This window comes from Perca fluviatilis, chromosome 19 (genome assembly GCF_010015445.1).
Source record: "Perca fluviatilis chromosome 19, GENO_Pfluv_1.0, whole genome shotgun sequence".
Lineage (NCBI taxonomy): Eukaryota > Metazoa > Chordata > Actinopteri > Perciformes > Percidae > Perca > Perca fluviatilis.
This window is the reverse complement of record NC_053130.1, coordinates 5083176-5107866: the sequence shown is the minus strand read 5'-3', so window position 1 is coordinate 5107866 and position 24691 is coordinate 5083176. Positions and strand designations below refer to the sequence as shown.

General features: G+C 41.6%; 1 protein-coding gene across 3 annotated transcripts in view; it reads right to left on the bottom strand.

The window, feature by feature from the left end:
- The window catches only part of atrnl1a (attractin-like 1a), a 345015-nt gene that overhangs the window by 140870 nt on the left and 179454 nt on the right, over window positions 1–24691 (bottom strand). For all 3 annotated transcript variants that reach the window (XM_039784008.1, XM_039784009.1, XM_039784010.1), the window contains one exon: window positions 9601–9662. In XM_039784008.1, coding sequence (XP_039639942.1) covers window positions 9601–9662 — 62 coding nt within the window. The remainder of the gene's footprint in view (window positions 1–9600; window positions 9663–24691) is intronic.

Here is a 24691-nt window from a genome sequence, read left to right as displayed (position 1 = left end):
GTGTTGTGCCCCCCTGTGTCTCTATGTGAGGATGACAGCATTGTTAAGGGGTATTAGTGCTGTAATGAGGGTGACATTCTCAGAGCCAGTCTGCTGAAGAGGCTGCGGTCAGTTTTTTTTTTTCTGTCCACAGCCGACCTCTCAGCTGCACTCAGGCACATCCCACCAAACCAAACCCCTCAGAAGAACAACATGCGCTCATTGCTGTTACTAGATGAAAACCATCCAGTTTTAAGACTCCGACTTCTTACTTTTTCAAGATGATGTGAACAGTATTCATTCAATAAGACTTGAAAACCCCCTGACAAGATAAATATGTACACTTTACAGAGATGGTTCAACCCTGTTTGATGCTCTACCACAACTGGCCAAACTGTCTCAGCGTAGGATTGTAAATAGGGCTGCGCAATTAATCGCAATTAGGGTATCCAAAATCGATATCCAAAACACAGGGGGGGCGCAATATTTGTTAAAAGGCAAAATATGTGTCAAACCATTCTAAAATAAAGTATTGTGGTGCTGCAGAGACGTCCCTCCCTACAAACTGTATCCTACAGAAAAAAATCTTTGTTTGGTATAGATCCTCGCAAAAAAAGAAAATCACACATATATATATACACTGTATATTTTTCAATGAAAATGAGAATAAATACAAAAATGATCATTCCCTCCAATACCGTGAATCAAATCGCAATCACAATATCAGTCTAAATAATCACAATTAGGGGCGCCCAGATAGCTCAGTTGGTAGAGCGGGTGCGAGGTTTACTCCTCGACGCAGCAGGCCTGGGTTCGAGTCTGACCTGCGTCCCTTTGCTGCATGTCATTCCCCCTCTCTCCCCCCTTTCATGTCTTCATTTAAATTTAAATTCATTTAAATGAATGCTACCTGTTCTTAATGTCAGTATTTACTCGTCTCTGAAATTGTTTTTTGTTGTCTGTTTGCAATGTCTAGTTTTGATTAGTGCAATATATAGAAACTTATACCTAAAAAAAACATTTTTGTCAAAATAGTTCCAATTGCTCGTGCTATTACCACACCTCATTTTCACGGGTTAACCAGAACAGACACCAGATATACCAGGAACTGCCGCCACACTGCATATTCCCTGGAACAATCCAAGCTAAGACAAATACACTCAGTAACTCCCTCACAATGATTTTCCATTTTCAAAATGTACCTTCTAAAAAACCTCCACTGGCTGGGATTCAAATCCAATCAGGCCCAAGATTCCCCATTCAGTCTGTATTACCTCAGCTCGCCATTAATGGGCCACAGGGCCCGAGCTTAGCCATCTAACCAATGGAGCGGAGTGGCTAATTGTCGCTATTACCAAGGCATTAGGAGGAAGGATAAGGGGGGAGGAGGGGAGGCTGGGAGTGTCCTGTGGGTTTGTTAACACTCCACTGAGCCTCTTGATAGGTTTAGGTTTAAGACTGTTCAGCCACAGGTAATAGCAATCAAACTGATTAAACAGCCAGGGATTGTGGGTAAGACTGTGTCTGGGTCCCTGTGAGAGCGTGTACGTGATCGTGTTCCTGCTCTTTTAAGTGGTGTGGCTTGGTTTAAACAAGCAACAGCAAGCATCCAAAAGCATAGCGCACGCACACACACACACACACACACACACACACACACACACACACACACACACACACACACACACACACACACACACACACAGGAGAACACAATGAAACATCTGAACCCCAGCGGGCAGAGTGAAAAATCAATAAGCTATTCGTTGAACATGAGCCACAGATAGCTCACAATCGGAAACAGCTTTCCATCTGCACAAGCAGCAAATCAAGTCTCAGTGTACAGACAGGCAAAACTGAGGCCTCAGCAGAGTATGAGGGCGTGTCCTGTAGGACTGTCCTCGACTAAAGAAATTCTTAGTCGACTAACACTTCTCCGATTTTGTCGACTAATCGATTAGTTGATTTATTTGACAGAGCTGTGCGCTTTGAGAGGTGGTTAAGACTAGAAAAGCACAATATAAATGTAGTTAATTAACCATCTGTAAAACTGAGTTTCTCCACAATTAATCCTGCAAAAGAACCACTTTAAATCTTGTGTTTACAATAAATGTGCTCATAAGTTTCTTGGAAATGAGTAATTAAGCATGAATAAGCATAAAAAATGACTTACGAACTAAAGAAATCTTAGTCGACTAAGACCAAAACGACCGATTAGTCCACTAATCGACTAAGAGGTGGCAGCCCTAGTGTCCTGACAGTACCTAGGTAAGGACTACTAGCCAGTCAGAAACAGAGTATGAGGGCGATCTACGCTAGCAGCTAGGCGAGCATTATAACGTGTGTTACAAAGTGACCACGTTTGTCTCTGAAGTAAAGGCTGGACTACAATAGAGCTGTTTGGAGCAGTTGGTGAACAGTGTTTTCTGTTGGAGATGGTAAGTCCCTTTGGGGGGGACTTTGGGCTTTTCCACTTTGTAAACCTATAACATGTACAAAAAAGATATATAACACAATAAAGGAGAGGGGAAAAGTCAAAAAGCATAATATGAGCACTTTATATATCTATCCTTGCGTTTTTCACTTCAGCAAATGAGGGATGTGAATTAAGTGGGCTGAAGTTCATCCGTGTACCAGATGGCTACTTTACATATATGTGAACATCCTAATCAACTCATCGCTATCCCACCCCATAGGGCTGCCAGAGATGCTCACAAGTCTTTGAGCTAGAGTCCGAGTCAAGTCTCAAGTCCACATATTTTGCATTCAGTGCTTTTTTTGTTTGGGCCTTGTTACATGAAGTTTTGTCTGACTGAAACCAGCAGCTGCTGGTGCAGTCGACATGTTTGTTGTCCTCTCTCTCGTGTGGCGAATACGTTACGTATTAAGTGTTCTGTAGGTAAGTTATAGGCACAGCAGATACGTTACATATTGAGAAGGGCTGTAACGAAATGCGATATGGAACCGAAATCGATTTTGAATCGGTAGAGCTTAAAACGCGATTCGAATGTGATTCGATTCAGACAGACGGAGACAGGCAGACACACAAACAAACAAACATGGACACACACACACGCGCAAAACGGCTCAGCGGAGACACAGGGGAGTTGATGATTCGGAGGACGCTGATTTTGGACCGGAGAGGACGACAGCGTGGCTTTGCCGTAGCTGGTGACTGGTTTTCGTGTGTGAGCTGTGTTTCTGGGACTAACAGCTAACTGTAAGTTGGATTTCTGTGCGTTTGCTTCCCTGAAGAAGATAACGTCCTGCTGGCTGCTGCACGTCCACATGAGCCCGCGACTTTTTCTTTTTTTTTTCTCCTCTCGGCATGTATGTGTGTGTGTGTGTAGGTTTGTGTTAACGCAGTGGTTTAATAGGGTTTGAGTAAGTTTTACATTGAAATGCTGTAGGGGAGGAATCATTTTGTGTAGCTGGAGTGTTTTAAGTGGAAAGTGATAGAGAAACGGGTAAAGGGGTAGCTAGTTGTGTGTAATATCATTTGAAGAAATATTGCAGTTAGCCTATTTGAAGGGTGTGATTTGGGTTATGACAGCTAAATGTTATTTATACATTTAAGTTATTGTTCAGTAAGCGGCACCTTTTTTGTTAAAGAGTTGTCTGAGGTCAGTTATTCCAATACAGCACAATACATTAAAATAGGTAAACCTTCGTGGTAGCTACCTTAAAGAAATGAACCCAAACACTTCATCATTCCAGTCTGAAGTTACGTATTGCAGCTTGGGCATTGCACTTGACAATGCAAGTTTGTCAAGTCAAATATCCTATATGGCTTTAATAGAAAAATGTATTTTGAAGCGATGCATCGAGATATCGAATCGAAGACCTGATAATCGTAATCGAATCAGGAGATCAGTGAAGATTCACACCTCTAGTAGCTAGTAGGCTCGTCACGGCGATTAGCTTCGGAGCGAGTAGTGACTCTACAGTCAGTGAGAGAAACAAAGGGTCTCCTCTGTTCTTTCTGACCACGGTGGGAAACGGTAGGAAAAGTTAACCCTCTCCTTGATTTCATGTTGGTTATGGAGAACGAGAACCAGGAAATGAGTCGGGGGAAACCATAGTCGCTATGACGACCAGCCACGCTCGCCTCAGGCATGAGGCAGTACTATCTGCAGTGGAAAATGGAGGTAACAGTGTTACATTATGTGACAGATTATTAGTTCCAAGTGCGAATGTTAGTGTGAAATTGAACACTACGTATATGCCAATGCTGTTTTCAATAAAAAAAAAACATTTGCACAAAGCAAGCCGATCCACTTTTCCATGGTGATGAGAGCATTAAAACGAAAAAACATAATGGGAAAAAAAGAAATCAAGGGACATTTAGAATAGATAAAAATGTGTGATTAATTGCGATTACTTATGAAATGAATGCGATTAATCGCAATTAAATATTTTAATCGTTTGACAGCACTAGTTTAAAGAAATGTAAACATCCCAGAGAGTTTTTTTTTTCCTCCTATCCCAGAATGTATGTAAGGCAGAGACAGTGTGCTCTAGTGCTGCATGCTGCTCTTAAAGACACAAGGGCGGAAAACTTCATGCGTACAGGAGCTGTGGAAGTCAGAATTTACTCACTCCTGCTCCTGTGTGTGTTAGTGCCAATTTGGTTGTATATTTAAGCAAGCAAAGCAACTCCTGAACCTGAAAAAGTGCAGACAAATAAAAGATTTTTGAACAAACAGACTACAATCCTGGTGGAAGAGGACGTTGACAGGGATGGTCGTTCTGAAATGAAGCGGGCGAGCTCGGGGAGTCTCATGAGCCACTTAGTGCTGAGTAGCCTCTCTGCTGTTTTGGGAAAGAGAGAGAGGATGAGCGAGAGAGAAACTGATTGCTAATCAAGCGAGAGAGAGAGAGAGCTGGGAGTAATTGGACGGAGCTGAACTGAAGTGTCACCAATTAGCATTTGAGGCTGTGGAGAGCGAGAGACATAAATGCTGTTTAACTATGGCCATTTTCTTTTTTTTCTCTCCTTCATTTTGAAATGAGCTAGAATACATGAGGAGGGATGGATGGGTGGAGGGAGGAAGGGAGAGTCAAATCTTGGTGGAAGGTAATTTCACAGCTTATCAGGGAGACACCGGAGGTAGAAACTTTGAGCAGTTCATTTTCTGAAAAAAGAAAAGGAAATATTTAATAAAACACAAAGTAGGCCTAGACCATGTTTGTCCTCTAGGCCATTACGGCATTGTAATAATGCTGAAATAAAAAAAATAATGATGATGGCAGCAATGAAATTAGGGTGTTAGCTCCGATTTCTTTGGCATTTCTAAGTAAATGTAGCAGCATGTGAGACTTTTATCTTCCCCCCCTCTGCCTTACTAACCGGCTTCAATTCTACTTCAAATTATTTAGATTTGACGGACGGTAAAATTACGTCAATAAAAGGAGCCATGTAGACGTTCAGGCAACAAAAGAAACTTCAAGTCAGTGTTAACTTTTTCAATATTTAACCCAGACCGCAATCTTTCCCTGGGCTTTCATTTGCCTACAGTTAAGTAGCATATAGTAACTATAAAATGTTACACGTTAGATGCCAGGAGTGGATATTGTAGAAAAACACATTGACCGTGAACACTTTGCCAACGTTAGCAGATATGCATTGAATTCAAACGTTTCATTATTATGTTAATACAACGTACGATTCAGGCCAGATAATGTTTCCTTCAAACGCATTTGCTTGATGACGGACAGATATGTCAATCGATTAGACAATACAGATAGATGTCCAATCTATCCTCTCAACCACGTTACTTCTTTCTATATTTGCTGCAGATCTTTTCCTCTTCTCTTCCATCCTAGTGCCACACTGCATCTCATCACTGTGCCTTCTGCCTACAGGCAACGCAACACACACACACACACACACACACACACACACACACACACACACACACACACACACACACACACACACACAAACACAGCTCCTGACCACATCAGCACAGTGGAGCCAAAAGCAATATACATACCCCCACACACACACACATCTATGCAATGTAGACCCACTGGCACATATAAGCTCATAACACAACCTTTAGTATACAGTGTCTGTACATGGACAAACAAATCCTGAGAAAGACAGAAGGGGATGAAGATCATCTACTATCGTACAGTCTTGAGTTACTTCTTTTGCGGAACTGAATAGTTTGACTACTACATCCGTTTAAACTCTAGCACCTCTTCTGCACTGGTTTTACTAAATCCTGTGCATGTGATGCAAGTTTGAACTAAACATCGGTATATAAAATAATTAGACTTAGATGTACCTGGACACTAAAATGCTTGCATGCATTGAAAGACTTTGAAAAGGACCAAGCTGTTGATGCGGAGGAGTACTTTTCACTTTTGATAATCAGGTGCATTTTGCTTCTAATATAATATTTACATACGTTTGCGTTTACTTGAAGCTGCATAATTTACAGTCCAGTGAACGTATTAGCACACAGTTAACAGTCTAACCAGCTAGAGGCTGACTTTGTCCGTCTGTCATTTGGCGCTGCGCAGGTAGTGTACAGTGGGTTTATCAGAGCCGGTTTGCTGAAAACAGCTGCCTGCTGCTGCTGGAAATGGGCTTCATACAGTTACAGTAGGTGTGACTGGACTACACAGTAAATATGCCATACAGCTAACACTTCGAGCCAAACGATTGGTATTAATGTCTGTGGGTTTGTCAATAGCTTTTAGTGTACATTGATTACATTGTGTGTTAATAATTGTAAAAATGATTTCCATCTCTGTTAGTCCATTAAAAACCAAAGAGCCACACAAAGCAGTCCTTTTTCTGGGACTCCAGCTCGCTGTGCAGACAGGCAGTGGATCTAATGAGAGAGTGTTTTGGGGAGAAAGTCTGGAATGAAGTCTGCTGTCTTCAGGCAAAATTCTGCCACTCAATTACGACACGGGACAAGTGTGTGTTTGTTTGAGTGTGTGTATTCATCTGTGTGAGTGTGTATGCGCTCGTTGTTTCCTGTATTAGTGCGTATGTGCGTAGATGCTTGTGTGTGTGTGTGTGACTGTGCAGCCATGTGAGGAAGTGAGCCATTTTTGTGCCCAGGGCCGGCTTCCGGACATCAGCGACCTTTAGGCCAGCATAGAGGGATGATGTCATCAGTAGGGGACAGCGGCGAGTTTTGCCGGGAGAGTTTGGTGTTTGTGTGTGTGTGTGTTTGTTAGTCACTGCTCTTCTGCACGGCACCAGACTCAGTGAGAAAAGGTTATGTGCTACGACTACAGGACTTTTTTTCTGTGTTGTTGGTTTACTTACTGCCGTTGTTATATAATATGTTTTTTTTTCTCTGCTGGAAAAGGTATTCAGGTCCTTAACTTTTATAATAGTAGCATTAAAAAGGCTGAATTAGTTAGGAGTTATGGGTCAGATCCAATAGCATTATAAATACATGACCATTACATTACTATATAAAAAACTGTTTTATGATAAACATAACCCCACTGCTTATGGTGGCTTTATGGTAGTGGCAATCTAATATAAATGTAGCAAATATCAGTACAAATAAACGTACTTTTCCAGTTTACTGAGATGAGATTCATAAATGTTCTTTGAGTGGGTCAATAGGTAGGGGGAAAAAAGCAGTAGGGGAGTATAAAATTGAATGACCTTACTGAAAATTAGTGAGTGAAACGTGGTTAAAAATAAAGGTTATTCAAAATATAACCTACACATCTTTTGAGCTGCTACTCAGCAAAATCATAACTTATCGTAAGATTGTGTAATTGAGTGTAATTCCATCAGCGGAGATGCACCGCGTGCCAGAAGTGTGCTATAACCGGCTCTCCACTCCGCTAAGGATACGCGCCTAGGGTTGGGCATCGTTTGGATTTTAACATTCCGATTCTTCCTTTCGATTTCGGTTCTTATCGATTCTCGATTCTTTGACGGGTGGAGTTGAAATGGGTCACATGCCTATTTTCACAAATAAGAGGAACGTTTTATTTTGATTCAATGGCGGTTTGCAGTTTTACCGGGCTTTATCAATGTAAAATAAAGCCACACTAGAGCGCTGCTTACTGTGCTCCATGGCTACAACACAGCAAGCGCCTGGCCGCTACGGAAACCAAAAGTTGCGCATACTGAATTAGGAAATGATGATCAGATATAAAACCAAATCCTCTAAACGATTCCAATAAAGAAACGATTCTACTGGAATCGTAATTTTTAAAACGATTCACTGAAGCGCTAGGTCTATTGTTCACGCGAGCCACGCTGCGTTCGACAGGCCGGGCAGCAAGTGGAAGGATATGAGAAGCCAGTCAATTTACCAAAAGACACCCCAATATCATATACATCTCCTCTACATCACCATGGACAACGAGAGATTCATCTTGTAGATGGAAAATATAAGGACAACGCCAGAAAACAGAAGGCATGGAGTTTAAGTGCTGTTTTAGTGCCTGGAGTGGAAAGTAGATACTAGCTTAATAAACACGGGACTGTCCTGTAAAGTAGATACTAGCTTAATAAACACGGGACTGTCCTGTAAAGTAGATACTAGCTTAATAAACACGGGACTGTCCTGTAAAGTAGATACTAGCTTAATAAACACGGGACTGTCCTGTAAAGTAGATAATAGCTTAATAAACACGGGACTGTCCTGTAAAGTAGATACTAGCTTAATAAACACGGGACTGTCCTGTAAAGTAGATAATAGCTTAATAATCACGGGACTGTCCTGTAAAGTAGATACTAGCTTAATAAACACGGGACGGTCCTGTAAAGTAGATACTAGATGGAATGGATAAAAAAGGACTGTACTGTAATAAAGAAATACAAATAAACGGGACTGTCCTGTAAAGTAAACACAGGACTGTCCTGTTAATAAAAGGATGGCCTGAATAGATACGCTTAATAAACACGGACTGTCCTGTAGATACTAGCTTAATAAACACGGGACGGTCCTGTAAAGTAGATACTAGCTTAATAAACACAGGACTGTCCTGTAAAGTAGATACTAGCTTAATAAACACGGGACTGTCCTGTAAAGTAGATACTAGCTTAATAAACACGGGACTGTCCTGTAAAGTAGATACTAGCTTAATCAACACGGGACTGTCCTGTAGATACTAGCTTAATAAACACGGGACTGTCCTGTAGATACTAGCTTAATAAACACGGGACTGTCCTGTAAAGTAGATACTAGCTTAATCAACACGGGACTGTCCTGTAGATACTAGCTTAATAAACACGGGACTGTCCTGTAAAGTAGATACTAGCTTAATAAACATGGGACTGTCCTGTAGATACTAGCTTAATAAACACTGGATTGCTCTGTAAAGTTCTAGTAGAGAGCCTTCAGCGTCGGTTGGGCAGGCGAGACGCTCTGCTTCTAGCACGCTCGGCGAGATGCTCCCTGTGGTACGGTGAGTGGCGAAGGATGGAACAAAACCGCGGCGCAGCCGGAACGCGTCACTTCCGCGCCTGGTGGAATTTCGTGGTTATTCAGCTTATGGACCAGTTGTGCAAAAAGCCTCTGGGAAGTGAATCACTGAGCAGCAAAGCCCCTGAGGAGCAGTTGGATGCTCTGCAGATAACACAGTACATACTGACTATATATACACTGACAGTCAGGAAAAACTTACCTGAAGAAGGTGACAAAGAACTGCACAAGGTCCATGATGCTGTTGTGCTGAGAGAAAGCAATCTGTTGGAAAAGGCAAAGAGAGAGAAAATATATACAGTTAACCCTCTGAGGACAAAAAACGCCTACTCAAAAAGCGACAATACAAAATTTCATTTTAGACATTGTTTTACTATTTAAATCATATATTACAGTACTTTGTGAACCTAAACTCATGTCAAGCACTGAAACAATTCGGACAACACATCATAAGTTAATGTTTGTTTTCAAAAGAGATTTGAGGGATTTCAAAAAGCGACCATCAACGTTTCCGGTTTAGCGTCAATTATCTCTTTCCACGTTGCTGAACAGAAAGCAGAGTTTGTTCTGAACATGTTGATATGAAACACATGGGGATCGGTTTTACCCAAATACCCTGAAAAGATGAATTTAAGAAGATGTGTGAAAATACAGTTAGACCTCAGAGGGTTAATATATACTGCAAAGTTTAGAATCTGTGGTCCAAATGTGAAGAAATGATTTAGAGTGTTTTGAAACACACTGCTTATTTTCAAATCCAGTTGAGAAACATGTTAAAATGCCGATTTTTGGATGCAACTAAACTTTTCTGCATATGAATATACCTCAAACATGAAAACATGACGTCTTCAAAAGTAGCAAAGCCTCACATTGAAAATGTTCACCATCTTTGCTCAATATATTGATTATCTTCTGTGTGTGTGTGTGTGTGTGTGTGTGTGTGTGTGTGTGTGTGTGTGTGTGTGTGTGTGTGTGTGTGTATGCATTTATGCGTTTCTGTGCTCTGTTCTTTCTTCCTTTAAATTTGTAATACCGTATTGGTCCGAATATTAGATGGGATTTCACCTGTTTCAACAGCCAATGGAGCAGTCAGCTATAAACTATAGAAATAAAATGTTCCATAATCCATTCTATTGTAATGTTAATAACAGCTGCTCGAAAAAGCTGAGTTTTAGACAGAGCCTCAACGACCGCCCAAAAGCGTGGTAACGTTATATGGTCAAGCGAGCTAGAGAGTGACTGAAGAGAGGGAGAGAGAGAGCCCAGTGGCGTTGGAACAAAGCAGTGACTCAGAAAAATAAAACGTGTTTTTGGCGATTCATCACTAGAAGTGTAACTGTAGCACGCATCTCAATATCACTAATGTTATCCAAATTCATATTTAGACGCAACAAACTACAGCTACAAAACAGCCTAAAAGTCGGAATTTAGAACGCAAGTACAACGAGGCGTTGCCATGGTGATGATGCACTGTCTAAAAATGCAAACAGCCAGAGAAAATCTTACCGCGGTCCTCAAAGTGGCCGCTTCCAAGAGATGGACAGGAGAGTGTGTGATTACGTAATGATGGGATGCCCATTACCAGAGCAGTCAATCAGCTCAAGGCCTTGGAAATATTTAACGTTAATTCAAAATGTGACATTTTCATCTAATAAGATTTAGAAAATATTATTTTATTTAAAAGATGTTAAAAACAACTACCTACCTTGCTATATCAATGTGTTTTTCTTAGAATTATTTTCAAATAAAATTATTTTCTTTATAAAAACAAGATTTGGCTTTTATAAAGTATTATTCCAAAAATGAGTCTTTAAAAATGGGAGGGGGTCGTCTTCTAATCAGGGTTGTCTTATATTCGGACCAATACGGTATTACTCAGATACAGAACCAAAATCACATATCACAATCACATTAAACTACACCCACAAATAGTTAGCCATAGCCTGGACGCCAGCCGAACTTAGCCCCGCCCACAACATATGAGGTCGGGAAGTTGGGTCTGAACTTGATCGGTTGTGCAGCAACTAACCAGAGCTGTTTGGGACCAATCAAATTGTCATGGCGGGCTTCATACGATGATGGACAGATGATCAACAGTAACGTAATCAACCACCTCACCAAAGAGCGCTTGGGTTGAATTTGTTTACACCAAAGATGGCTGCCGCTGGAGAACTGAGATGTGTAGATTCCTCCATCGCGTCTGTTATAGAAGATATCGACAGCGCACTAATTTTAAAAGAGGAACAGAGAACCGCGATCACGTATGTATACACATTGCCACACCCGTCCGCACGACACTGCTGCCTCTGCCTTTGCTCTGTCGAAGCCATGGTTGTATTAAAAGGGGGGGGGGGATGGGAGCGCGTTCATCATACCTAGTTTAATAATTCTGGATTTGGCTACTAGTGAATGTTAAAAATGTTAAAAACGTGATGTTTTTAACGAGGACCCTTTAAGCGTTTGGGCTGGTAAGTTGATGTACCCCAAAAATTATCCGCTGAAATATATGTTTCTTTCGCCATGCAAAGTCTATGGGAAAAGTCTTTCTGGTCCAGAGGGGTGCAGTTCCACCGTTGCCCGCTAAGCCCACGGTCGCTTTAAGACATGGCGCTGTTCCTCGGGGGTTGGTCGAAGCCCGCCTTTGATTCTCCGTTGCTCTGATTGGTTGGAGGTCTATCCAATTGAGTGCAGAGGCATTTTCTTTCCTGGTTGGGTTGAAACACGCCCCATAATCAAAGCCCAGTGGAGCAGTATCAGACTCAGATTCTGACTAGGATCCGAGTAGGACCACGTCAGGCTAAGATAGACAAGGAAACGTCCAGTTCCGTCTGACCCAAAACACCGATTGTTTTTGGTACATTTTCTGTCTCACAAATAAAATACGTGAGAAATTGCGGCAACAGCTCTCAGTTTATGTAATCAACTATGTAACTTAATTCTACCCAACACAGAAACGCACAAGGTTATACTAAAAAAAAATGTATTTAGTTTACAAACAGCTTTAACGGATTGAGGAAGGACGATCTAAATCTGTCGTAAAGATATTGTTTTGAACAAAGCAACCAAAACCTACCGACTATACATAACTAACTTCAGCGAGTCCCTACGTAACTTTGCTTTCCCAAACATGTGTTACAGAGCATCGTGTGAAACTGATGCAATAACTGTGGAGGAACATCTTTGTAACCTTAGGCCAATGTTCAGAACTCTTACATAAGGCCAACACTTTTCTTTCTGCCAAATACATTCTCTAATATTCTCTATCTCCTTGAAAAACACCAGCGCGCACGTGCACACACACACACACACACACACACAAACACACACACACACACACACACACACACACACACACACACACACACAGAGAATACAATGCAAGCAACCACCCATATGGTTTGTAGGTTATTAGAAGATTAGCCTGTGAGAAAAAGCTTCTGAACTTTTGTGCTCTCCACTATTCTGCAGCAGCCGACAAACCCACTGGATGCCACAGCGCCACTAAATCCACTGACTGCACCATCCATCATCATGTTTGCTGGTGCAGTGTGTGGCCCTCTGCCGCCCCGAACCACAGATCTGATAGATGTTGACTCAGATATCTGGCGGCAATATTTTAAAAAGGTAGTTTCTGTTTTGACGTGTGCTGAGATTTTAAGATATCGAATCATCTGCCTCCAACCAAATACAATGGAAGTGAACAGTGATTGTGTTGGTGCACGTTAAATGAATAAAAAAAAAAAATTACATTTGAGAATCTTCACTTTCCCGACATTTTCCCTCACTTTCCGCTCTCTGAGTGTTGCCTTTCCTAAAATCCCTTCGCTTTGGGAATCAAAAACAAACTTCAAGCTACACGCTGAAAATGGCATGGTTCTTTCGGTGAACGATTGTAAAGATTTACGAAGAATATGTTTACGGCATTTACTCTCTAACTGGGTAATTACTATAACTATTTTGCAGAGCCACTGTCGCTACGTCTAGAGCTTAGCGCCGCCCAAGACGATTGTGATTGGTTTATAGAAATGTAAACACCACAAAGTGTTTTGTCTCCTATCCCAGAATGTGTGGTGTAGCCAGACCTTAGTCCACAGATCTGTGGAGAGAGGTCTGGCAATGCGAGAATACAGTGTCTGTGACTGGCATAGGTATCTTCTTTATAGGATTTCAAGATGAACTTTATTGGTCGCACATTGTGGCATCATGACTTTGCGTAAACATACACAGCACTTTCCTAAAGCCAAAGGGTGTTATCTGTACGCACTTTGAGCTATCCATCGTATGTTCATATATATATATATATATATATATATATATATATATATATATATATATATATATATGCGGGCTATTTAGGAGCTTAATAGACACTGGGATGAAGGAGTTTTTGAAAGGGTTAAGTGTGCAGCGAGGAAGTCTAGACTAAGGCATGGATACCCGACCCGAGGCCGACGGTACCCGACGGTACCCGATGGGCCGGGCCGGGTTCGGACAGATATTTAGAAATTATGGTCGGGGTCGGGTCGGGCTCGGTCACATCAATGCGATAAGGCATTTGTTGTAAAATGATGCTGCGGCTCCTTTAAGAGAGCTCAGTGCGTGCGTGCGTGCGTGCGTGCGTGCGTGCGTGCGTGCGTGCGTGCGAGTGAGTGTGTGAGGTAAGTGGGCAGAAGAGAGATAGCCTAGAGAAAGAGGAAGCAGACGTGTTGTAGATCATGCAACCGGAGCAGAGTTTGTGGTTATTCATTTTATAATGTCGGCCCTGGAGGTAACCAGTCTCCGCTGGTTTTCTGATCGCGGTCGGAAACGAAGCGACCAGGAAAGGTTAACACATTGAACATTTTAACAGCTGATTAACGTGCGCTTGTTGCCCCGTGTGCGCTGATGCGCTCATCTGTTGACATTTCTGAATGCCTTCCTACAGTTGCTTAATAAAAGCTTAATAAAAACGTAGTGTACATGTGTCATTAGTATGAGGGAAAAAAATTTGATTTGAACTGTGTCGGGCTCGGGTCGGGCTCGGTCACGGCTCTGTCGGACGCGGGCCGGGTTCGGACAGAAAAATTCGGCCCGATCCGGACTCTACTCTAGACCTCCTACCGGATGGCAGCAGCTAACAATTCTATTTGCTTAAGAAGGCTGTTCATAAATACTTTGCATGGGTAAGTGCTCTTTAAACACCAATGATCTTCCAGGCAGTATTTGAGTATTTGAACTTTCACGTTTTTTTTTATTGGCTATTTAATTTATAAACCTGCTTATTTTGGTCTTAAAAAGTTGTTGATGTTTTTATCTCATTGAGGGTCCCATTAAATTCCATTTAACTCAACTGTACTGTGGCTTAGGCAGAAATGCATCAATAAATACCACCAGGGCTAAGTAGCAAATTGTGTCTTTTAATGTGTTAAATAAACTGAATCTCATAGAACATGTGTTTTATGTTAATCAAAACATAATCATTATGTTAATTTATGTTTTTTTTTCGTGTTTAAATGTGCACATACTGTATGTTGCATCATTAAAATAAAAATAAAATGTGTTAAACATGTTTCCACTTGTTTCATCAGCATACACACCCACACACACCTTGTTTCATCCCTCAAAATATAACTCTGCAATCTGTCTTTATCAGCAGCTGTGTGTGTGTGTGTGTGTGTGTGTGTGTGTGTGTGTGTGTGTGTGTGTGATGTGCGTGCGCGCCCCTGTTTGTGTGTGTCAGAGATGCACCACGATGCTCTGAACTAACTTTTGGCCCTCAGCTATGAAAACGCCTGAAAGCCATTGTTGTCCAACTCTAAAAATCCCTCATGTTAAGAGGATTATTTATTACAGACATAATTGATTTTCTTTACACTTTTCTGCCCTGTAGGAAGAAAACAGAGCAGAGTGTTCTGTTGGAAAGATCACCGATGCCTCGTTTCTGGATAGTTGGAGGAAGATGTGCATTGTGGGAATAAATATCCGATGAATGCACATCGTGTTGACTATTGGCACCAGACCGGACCAAACCACGGTCTAACGCACACACACCCACACACGCACGCACGCACGCACACACACGCACACACGCACACACACACACACACACACACACACACACACACACACACACACACACACACACACACACACACACACACACACACCTTCAACCTCCCGCTAAGATGCTTTGTGATAATGTCTGAATCTTCCAATTTATGCTAGTAGTTTTAAACAAAAGTAGACATTTCAATTTTGAATATTCTTTTTTTTTTTTTTTTTTTTTTTTTTTACATTTTTTAAAAAAGAACTTAATGCTTTCAAAACTCAAAAAAGGATATACATCTTCAATTTGTGTACTCCATTATATTATTATTTCAATTATTAATCTGTACATTTTTGGCTGCTTTTAATCTATTCCTGGTCAATGTGTTTATGTTTAGGTTACTTTATTTTATTTTTTATTGCTGCAAAAAATGCCGCAAAAAATGTTTAAAAAATACATATATTTTTTGTTTAATGGAAGTACTTTGTAATCTGCATTGTGTTAGAACAAAAGCAGCTTCCGTAGTACTGTAGACGAGGACATCAGTTGTAAGACTTTGTTGTTTACACGTCTGTCAAGTCTTTGTCTTTTGTGTGAACTCTAAGTTCAGGATCTGCATAATAAGGCTGCAATTTCACTTTAGACGTCTTCAAACACTTCTCAGTGAGCCGTTTCATAAAGAAAAATCCGCCCTGTCAGACAGACCTGCACTCTATTCATTTTTATGTTAAGAGGTGAATAGTCTTGTTTCATTTTAATTGGCTTAAAAAAAAAAAAAGTCTTGCATTTTACTTTGTGGAACTTTAAGCCAACGTGGAAGTGGTGCAGCTGAAGCCACCGATGTGCAAATTAGCCTGTGACATCACCTGATCCTCATGACAGGCGGACTGCCAGAGATCAGTTTTAAAATCAGAAAAAAAAAAAAAAACGGAGCAGCACTGCAGCGACTAACACGGACTATAAAGTATAAAACCACTGATAACAGGCCTCGCGGTACATTTGACAGCAATATATTTCAAGTGTGTTCAGCATGGGGATAGCTTTGAATGGCCCTAATAGCCAGAAAGGCTGTGTCTTTGTCTTTGGCGATTCCTCTGAGACTAGTTGGGAGGGGAAGAGAGAAAGAAATGGGGCAGAATGGGCTTAAGAGGTTTACCGGCATTTGTGCAGCAGGTAAAATGGCCTGACAGTGAGAAACCTGCAGGAAAGCTGATTCCGGTCCAGAGGGACGCAGCATTAATACAGGCATCAGGGAGAAAAAGAGCCTGGCTTTGCATTCAGGCTCGCAATGCAGCAATCTACAGCATTACCACGAGACAATATAAAGACTTATCATAAATGGACTGTACACACACACACACACACACACACACACACACACACACACACACACACACACACACACACACACACACACACACACACACACACACACACACACAGGAAGAAAAGAAATACATGCAAATATATTGGAATAAAATACATTCAAAAAGTAATGCAACAGATCATTCAGAACATATGAAAACACAAATAATTAATATAGTAAATGAATACAAACTCAAACATTCCTCCTAATGTAGTGCTTCGCCCCCAACACACACACACACACACACACACACACACACACACACACACACACACACACCATGCCAACTCCAGCCAACAGTCATCATTTAAATTTACAACAACTGCAGTCGTTAAACACAACTACAGCATAATCAATAAGCTGTTTAGACCAAACCCTTTTCTTCTTGAGCCACACCACTGCAGAGCCACAAACACACACGTCAGACACCATCACACACACACACACACACACACACACTTTATAAATTAACATGCAAAACGTAATGCAAGCCAATGCAATAGTCCTGAAAAAAAGACGCTGTACTTGTGTTTTATAATGTTCAGTTTCCACTGAGACGGCGTCATCGGGGTGGTAAATCTTTTCTATGGTCATTCAGTTTGTTTAGTCCAAACAAACTGAGTTCCTTCTCTTAACAGAATTGATTAATTTTAAATAGAAAAACCAGTGTAGTGTTTAACTGGTGGTGTTGCATTTACAGCCACGAATTACATAATGATGAGGAGCTCACAAAGTCTAAAAGAAGTCATTGAAAGCATCTTTATGCTGCAATCACAATTTAGTGGACTAGAGCAGGCTGGTAAAAAAAAAAATAACAGTAACTGTATTGCTGTCACAAGTTAAAATATGTAGTTTTTTTTTTTTACTTTTTGCCATCCTCCATGATGGAATTTACAACCAGATGTTACCTCGCTCCCTCGCACAAGAAAAGAAAACAAAGGCAAAAACTTTGGTGCAACACCTGAATCCATGTGAATGCATCTGAATTAGAGGATGGATACCCGAACCGAGCCGGGCCGGGTTCGGACAGATATTAAGAAAGGATATTCGAGTTCGGGTCGGGCTCAGCGCGATACGGCATTGAACATTTTAAATTAAACAGCTGATTAACGTGCGCTTGTTGCCCCGTGTGCGCTGATGCGCTCATCTGTTGACATTTCTGAATGCCTTCCTACAGTAGCTTAATTAAAAGCGGGCTTTCTACACAAACAAACGTACATGTGTTACTAGTATGACAAAAAAATGAGATTTTAAGTGTGTCTGGCTCGGGTCGGACATAAATATCTTAATGCCTGTCGGGCTCGGGCCGGGTTCGGTTACTGCTCTGTCAGACGCAGGCCGGGCTCGGACAGAACAATGCGGCTCTTGTGCCACTTTGGTCATTCATTATAAAGTTTAAAGTTCCAATGCTTTTCGTAAACGAGTCTTACATTTAAAAAGTTTATGAAGTTTGCCATATGTTAGTCTATATCATTTCGGCCGGATGTCCGGTAACTTCCACTTTCTTTGTGTTGACATTCTAACCTCTGGTGGATTTGTGATGACTATAGTTAACTGCTCCTCAGATCTCTGCAGGGTAAATCCAGACAGCTAGCTAGACTGTCTGTCCAATCGGAGTTTTCTGTCGCACGACTAAAACTACTTTTGAAATAAGAGATGCACCGATTACAACTTTCTAGGCTGGTTCCGATTTTCTTTGAGTTAGGCCAGCCGATACCGATTTTAGCCGATACCGATTTCATTTTTTCTAACCACTTTACAGCACACACAAATATTTATTTTCTATCTTTTCCTTAATAGAACATTTTGCACAGAACATAGAACATTTTTTGAACAGATAATGGATCACTATAAAATAGAACTATATAAATGACTCCTGGTGTGGGAAAAACACACATCTAAAGTGCAATGTTAGAACCATTCCCTTCTTTTCTGTGATTTTTGGTGTCATCCCTCCACGCCCTACTTTTTCCTTGCAGGTGTTGCATATTGCAAACTTGTTCTCTTCTGCACACACGCTGAAGAATTTCCAAACAGCTGACATGTTGCAGGTTAATTCACGAGGTTCCCTACATGTGGACATACAAGGACACGGGCTTCACACCGCGAGCGGGTACGCGCCAAACACGGCAGAAAAAAGTTTAGAGAAAGGAAACAGACCGTGCTGTCGTGTCCGTGTGTGCGTGCGTCCTTGAGAACTTTAACTCGTATAACTTCTGTTGTCAGTTAATTGTAGCGTTGACCGACGTGAAATCGCCATACGTCAGACTGACCTGCCGGTCGCAGGTCATGGCCGAGCACGTGAAAACCGGCCAATTCCGGTCACCGGCCGGTCTATCGGTGCATCTCTACTTTGAACGTACACACGTTCCACCAAAACAACTTCCTTCTCGAGGCTATTTTGCAGAGGCACCGTTGCACGGTCGGGCGCATAGCGCCGCCCATGACATTTGTGATTGGTTTAAAGAAATGCCAACAAACCAGAGCACGTTTTACTCCCATCCAGGAATGCTGTGTGGTACTAGCCAGACTCTCCTCCGCAGCGCCGTGGAGGAAGGTCTGGCAATGCGAGGCTAGCCATATGTGTACCCTTGGCTCACTGGAAAAGATTGAAATGTATCCTTCAGTATATTTATTTATGTATTTGTATTTTATATTAAGATCGAAATGGCTTCATTGTTAGATAGATACATGTTACTGATGTTATAAACCAAGTGTTTAATGTGCAGATTGGAGCTTCTGCAGCACGGTGTGATGACTGCTGACACGGAGTTGCTTCTGATACAAAAGGCAACTCAAGGGAAATACTGCAGCAAAGAAAAGGTCAGAATAATGACTCAGACACATAACAACTGAAATAAATCGCACAATATGGTGGAAACCCAAAACAGCAGCCAAATTCCTTTTTTATACAATCTAATTATTTTGAGATCAGGGGTCAGCTGACTGTTCAGGGGGAATACTTTTGTAATCTTGAAGCTTGAACGGCAATTACCACAGGAAAGAGTGTGAGAATAACAATAAGGAAGTGGGGGACAGAGGCAAAAGATGAGAGGAACAGGAATGACGTAAAGAGGACTCCAAGGACCCCGGCTCTACAGTCCAGTCATTACTGAGGGCCTACGGTGGCCCTCTGGGTACCAGCCCAGGAGCTGTGACAGCAGTGGGCTGCCTTTCATTTCCCTAACCCTGAAACAAGGGCTGCTCCGCCAGCCTGGGGCTGCTTGTTAAAACCTGGAATGAGAGTTTGGCTAATCAATAAGGGAAGGCAGAGAAGAAGAAGAAGAAGAAAAAAAAAAGAGAGCAACAAGAAGAAAGGAGAGAAAGAGCAGAGGAAGAACGACACAGGTGAAAAAGAGATGAGAAGAGAAGCTGAGGCAGAAGATGAATGGAGAACGGGGGGAGGGGGGGTTGATGACAGGGGGAGCAGGAGAGCGGACGATGGCGGGAGAAGGTAATCAGTTCATTTACTCTTCTCTCCTAATCCTCAGAACGGCTGCAGGCTGATCAGACACGCGGGGTAGAAGGCAGGAAGACGAGCCTGGAAAAGCCGTTCATCAGCCAGACGACACCGATAGACGCTCACTCACGGCAGCAGTCTAGGAAAAGATAAAACTGCGCCGATATATACGAGCTGGTTATTTGCTCTCGAACCTCTGACCACAACCGACATCACAGCTGGTTGTGGTCAGGTGTGGTCCGTCACACTTGTGACCCTACAACGCTACACTTCACTGCTGCAGAGGGTACGAAAAAGCCACCAGTTTGCTAACCAGACTATTAGGCTGGGTTATTCTTCTAGTTAATGACAACATTCACAACCCGGTCTCACGGCACTTTGTGTAATGGTCACGTTATTTTTTATCTATTGATACGTGTTCACGGGGACGTTTTTGTCGTTTGTTTCGTGGTGGCCAGCACGGAATGGTCTATACGGAGATTAACGGGGAAAGCAAAAACGCCACACCCCGGGGGAGGACGCCTCACACGCCGGGAGACAACCGCGGGGGACGCGCGACAGTAACGGGATGGCGGAGGTTGGGTTTAGGGAAAAAAAACAACGGGGAAAGGACGCCTCACACGCCGGGACATGGCCGCGGGGGAGGACGCCTCACACGCCGGGACACGACCGCAGGGAACACGCAACAATAACGGGACGCTTAACAGGGAAACAAAACGCCACACGCGGGACGCGATCCCCGGCCTCCTGGGTGAAAGTCCGGAATTGTTTGACCCATCCACCACCACCCCAACCAACCTGCATTTCGTACTACTCGCTACCGTAGTCGTGCTGTGACCACGACATATGCTTCCCATTTAAATACATTAGTTTACATTTTCGTCCTGGCCACCACGAAAAAAAAAAAACAAAATCGTCCCCGTTCATGAGAACTGCCTGATGTGAAATGCAAATAAAGTGTACACTTGTTATTTTTTTGGTCTAACTGTAGAGCCTAGCAGATGTAAGGTAAGAACATGTGTGATAGTTCCATCAAATCAGTAATGTGTGTGTTTCAATTACAAATCATTCCTTCAAATTACCCATTCTTATGCTCAATTTATGCATTTTATTCCCTCAATCGAGTCATTAATTCTCTCAAATAAATAACTCTCAACCTTTAAACAGTTCATTTTCCTCCTCACTTCACATCTCCTCATCTTCACCACAGCTATTGGTTTTCTTCCTACAATAAGTAATAATGTTTGGCACACGTTTTGACACCAGCATGTTAACAACTGTACATGTGAATCTTCCAGCGGCTGAAATGTGTTTACCACACACTCCTACCTCAGTATTTGCATTTCATGAGGACCTAACGACCAAAGTGAGGCAGTTGCCAAGTGCCGCCTCCAACTACATGGTATGCAAATGAGCCCAGCTCTGCCATATGTGTGCACTTGTTAGAGGAGCTCACAGATGCCGCTCCCTCTAACAGGTGCTAAAAGCCCACTTCTGCATCAATCTGCAGCTCAAACACCAGTAACAAACTGCCGTGAAAACACAACATGGTATAATCCCAGAGCAGTGCCTTTCCAGTTTTCACTTGTCACGTATTAGTCAGATTTTCATTTTGTGAAATTCATTTTCTCGTCTGTTTACTGTGGAAAGTCATCTTCCATACTGTCATGTACAATTCATCTGTCGCTAACAGTAACTAAAATCAAACGGCACTGTTTTAACTAGAAATAACAAAATACATAGAAAAAAGCTTGTTAATGTCGCTTTTAATGAGCTCTATGTGTGAATAAAATATAATGCTGGATATTTAAAGAAAATATGTAATAAATGAATTATGTGACAATGTAGAAATACACCATTTTTAATTATTGGTCAAACATTTACTACTTCAGCACTTAAACATGATATTGACCTGTAAACATTGAACAATGGCCAGGTAATAAAAGGGGTGTCACCAGCAATTGACCTGGTTAACAGTTTGTATTTCTTTATTAAACCTCTATAAAGGATTAAAAATGCATTTTATGTTTTTGATGAGTCGTTTGTTTCCAGCGTCATTTAAATAGTGTATAGCATACGTCATTGAGCATTAAAAAATAATGCAGTTTGCTCTTTCATATTAAAAAAATAATAATGTCAGCAGGTTTTGATGTTCCAAACAAAGGCTACACCGTAGTGGTCAGACCGGAAAGAGGCCCAGCTAAAATGGGTGGTGTTGGAAACATGGTGTTATTTGCAGGGCAAGTTGATGAGCTGCTGTGTCTGCGGAGCTAATTGCTAACATGTTAGTGCTCGCCAGCTACAACTGTCCGCCGCACTCACTAAGCCACTGCAGATTATGCCACAACTTTTTTTTGTGGACTAGAAAAATGTGATATTATTGCGACCTGTCCCTACAACATAGCCTGTATAAATCCCAACACAACCAGCCGAATTTTTCCTGATGTTGCTGATGACTTCCTGTTTAAATGGGCAGCACTCAGCCTTCCCTCTCCTCTTCCACCCTATGGAATATAATACTGCCTCAATGAGATGCATCAGATAGACCGCGTCTGTGTGTGTGTGTGTGTGTGTGTGTGTGTGTGTGTGTGTGTCATACAGTTAACTGTTCCAACTTCTGTTTTGATCCAATAAAGGACACTTTGTAACTGACATGATCAGAGAGGGTGTTTTTTTGTGTGTGTGTGTGTGTGTGTGTGTGTGTGTGTGTGTGTGTGTGTGTGTGTGTGTGTGTGTCAGACATTGGATTAGGAGAGGCATCCTATTTAATGATGGCAGGCGCAGAGGATAATAAGTGACTGAGCACTACGCGGCAAATCAAATCATCTGACCAATCACGCCAGCCCTGAGATCGCCTGCGACAAAATGGCTGCTCACCTCTGACAGAAGGCTTTTAATCAGCTGGCCTATAGCTGTGATGCATGGGGGATGCAAAGAGAGAGAGAGAGGCAGAAGATGCAGAAGAACCGTGTTTTTCAGCAAAAATTTCAAATGAGGAATCAACAGAGCAGAAACTAGTTCTTTAATCAGCAATGTGTGATTTGTTTCCTGATGTCGATTTTATTTTAGTGTGTTCGAAACACACAGAGTGGGGAAAAAAAGGGCTGTTCATCGCCGTGATAACAGTCATTTCTTGTGGCGATAACATTTTCTGCTGAATTACAAACAAAAAAGTAGAAAAATAAACAGTAAAATAGAAACAGTTACAGTCTCAAGTTATACAATTTCTAGCTACATTAACAGTTAGTTCTTTCAAAACAGAAAGATGAAGAGAGAAACTGGGTCGTGTTCCCACGTTTGTGGGCTATATCAATAAAACATGATTTTTGGATTACAAACAAATCCAGGCCAGTCCTAGTTTAGGGAAAAAACTGTGTCAAAATTAACAAATTACAGCGATGAGCTATATTTGCCTGTGCCATAGTTTGTTTCTTCACTTCTGATATTTCTATCCTGACAGTTCACTGTACACGTATTGATTTTATAATTAAATTTCATAATTGGAAGTTCCACCTTAAAAAAATATACTTAATATTATATAACATTTAAAAAATGTTGGAAAAATGGCCTTCAAGGTATTCAGTGAAGGCCTAAGAAACAATATTAAAATCATTGTTGTATTCTTAAATTTTTTATTTTTTTTCTGGTTTTATTCCCTGAAATAATAGTAATACTGTCCAAATTATTGCTAAATAGGGTTAGGGTTATCAGGCACATGAGTCAGTATAAATGGAAAAGTGTTTTGGATACATTTATTTGGTTACACTTTACTTGAAGGTATCTACATAAGAGTGACATGACACTGTCATGAACGTGTCATAAACATTATAAACAAGTCATGAACGTTTATGACATAACGCTTCTTTTAGTAAATGTCATTCGGTTGTCATGACAAGTTATGGTTATGGTTAGGGATTAGGGTTAGGGTTCATGTGTTCATGACCGTGTCATGTCACTCTTATGTAGATACCTTCCAGTAAAGTGTTACCATTTATTTTCCTTTAACCAGCTTTGTGTTTCTGGTTTTCCAAAATGACCTTTGTGTATTGTAAACAGAGGCATATTTGTTATGGTCGTGAAGCTATTTAGGGCAAACACATTTTTAATAAACCTTTAATATGCTAAACTTCAATATGACATAGGGATCTGGCTATTATTGTTATTGCTTTAGTAGATTGCTTTTTGCCACGTGTGTTCCCATGGTCCTATTGAAGGCCCAGGGTCCAGGACCAGGGTCCGCCACTGGTCTAAATGATCTTTACCAATTTCTGGAACATGAAGCCATACTGCATTTGTCTTAGAGGCCGTACTTTCCTGATGTATTTGAAGTAAACAGCTGAAGGGATGCTGAATAATGTCCAAAGCTGTAACTCGCCCCTACGTACAGTCAAAGCAGGAACGTTGTGGTAAATGTTGTGTCAAGAGGAGAGCGCAGGAGAGCG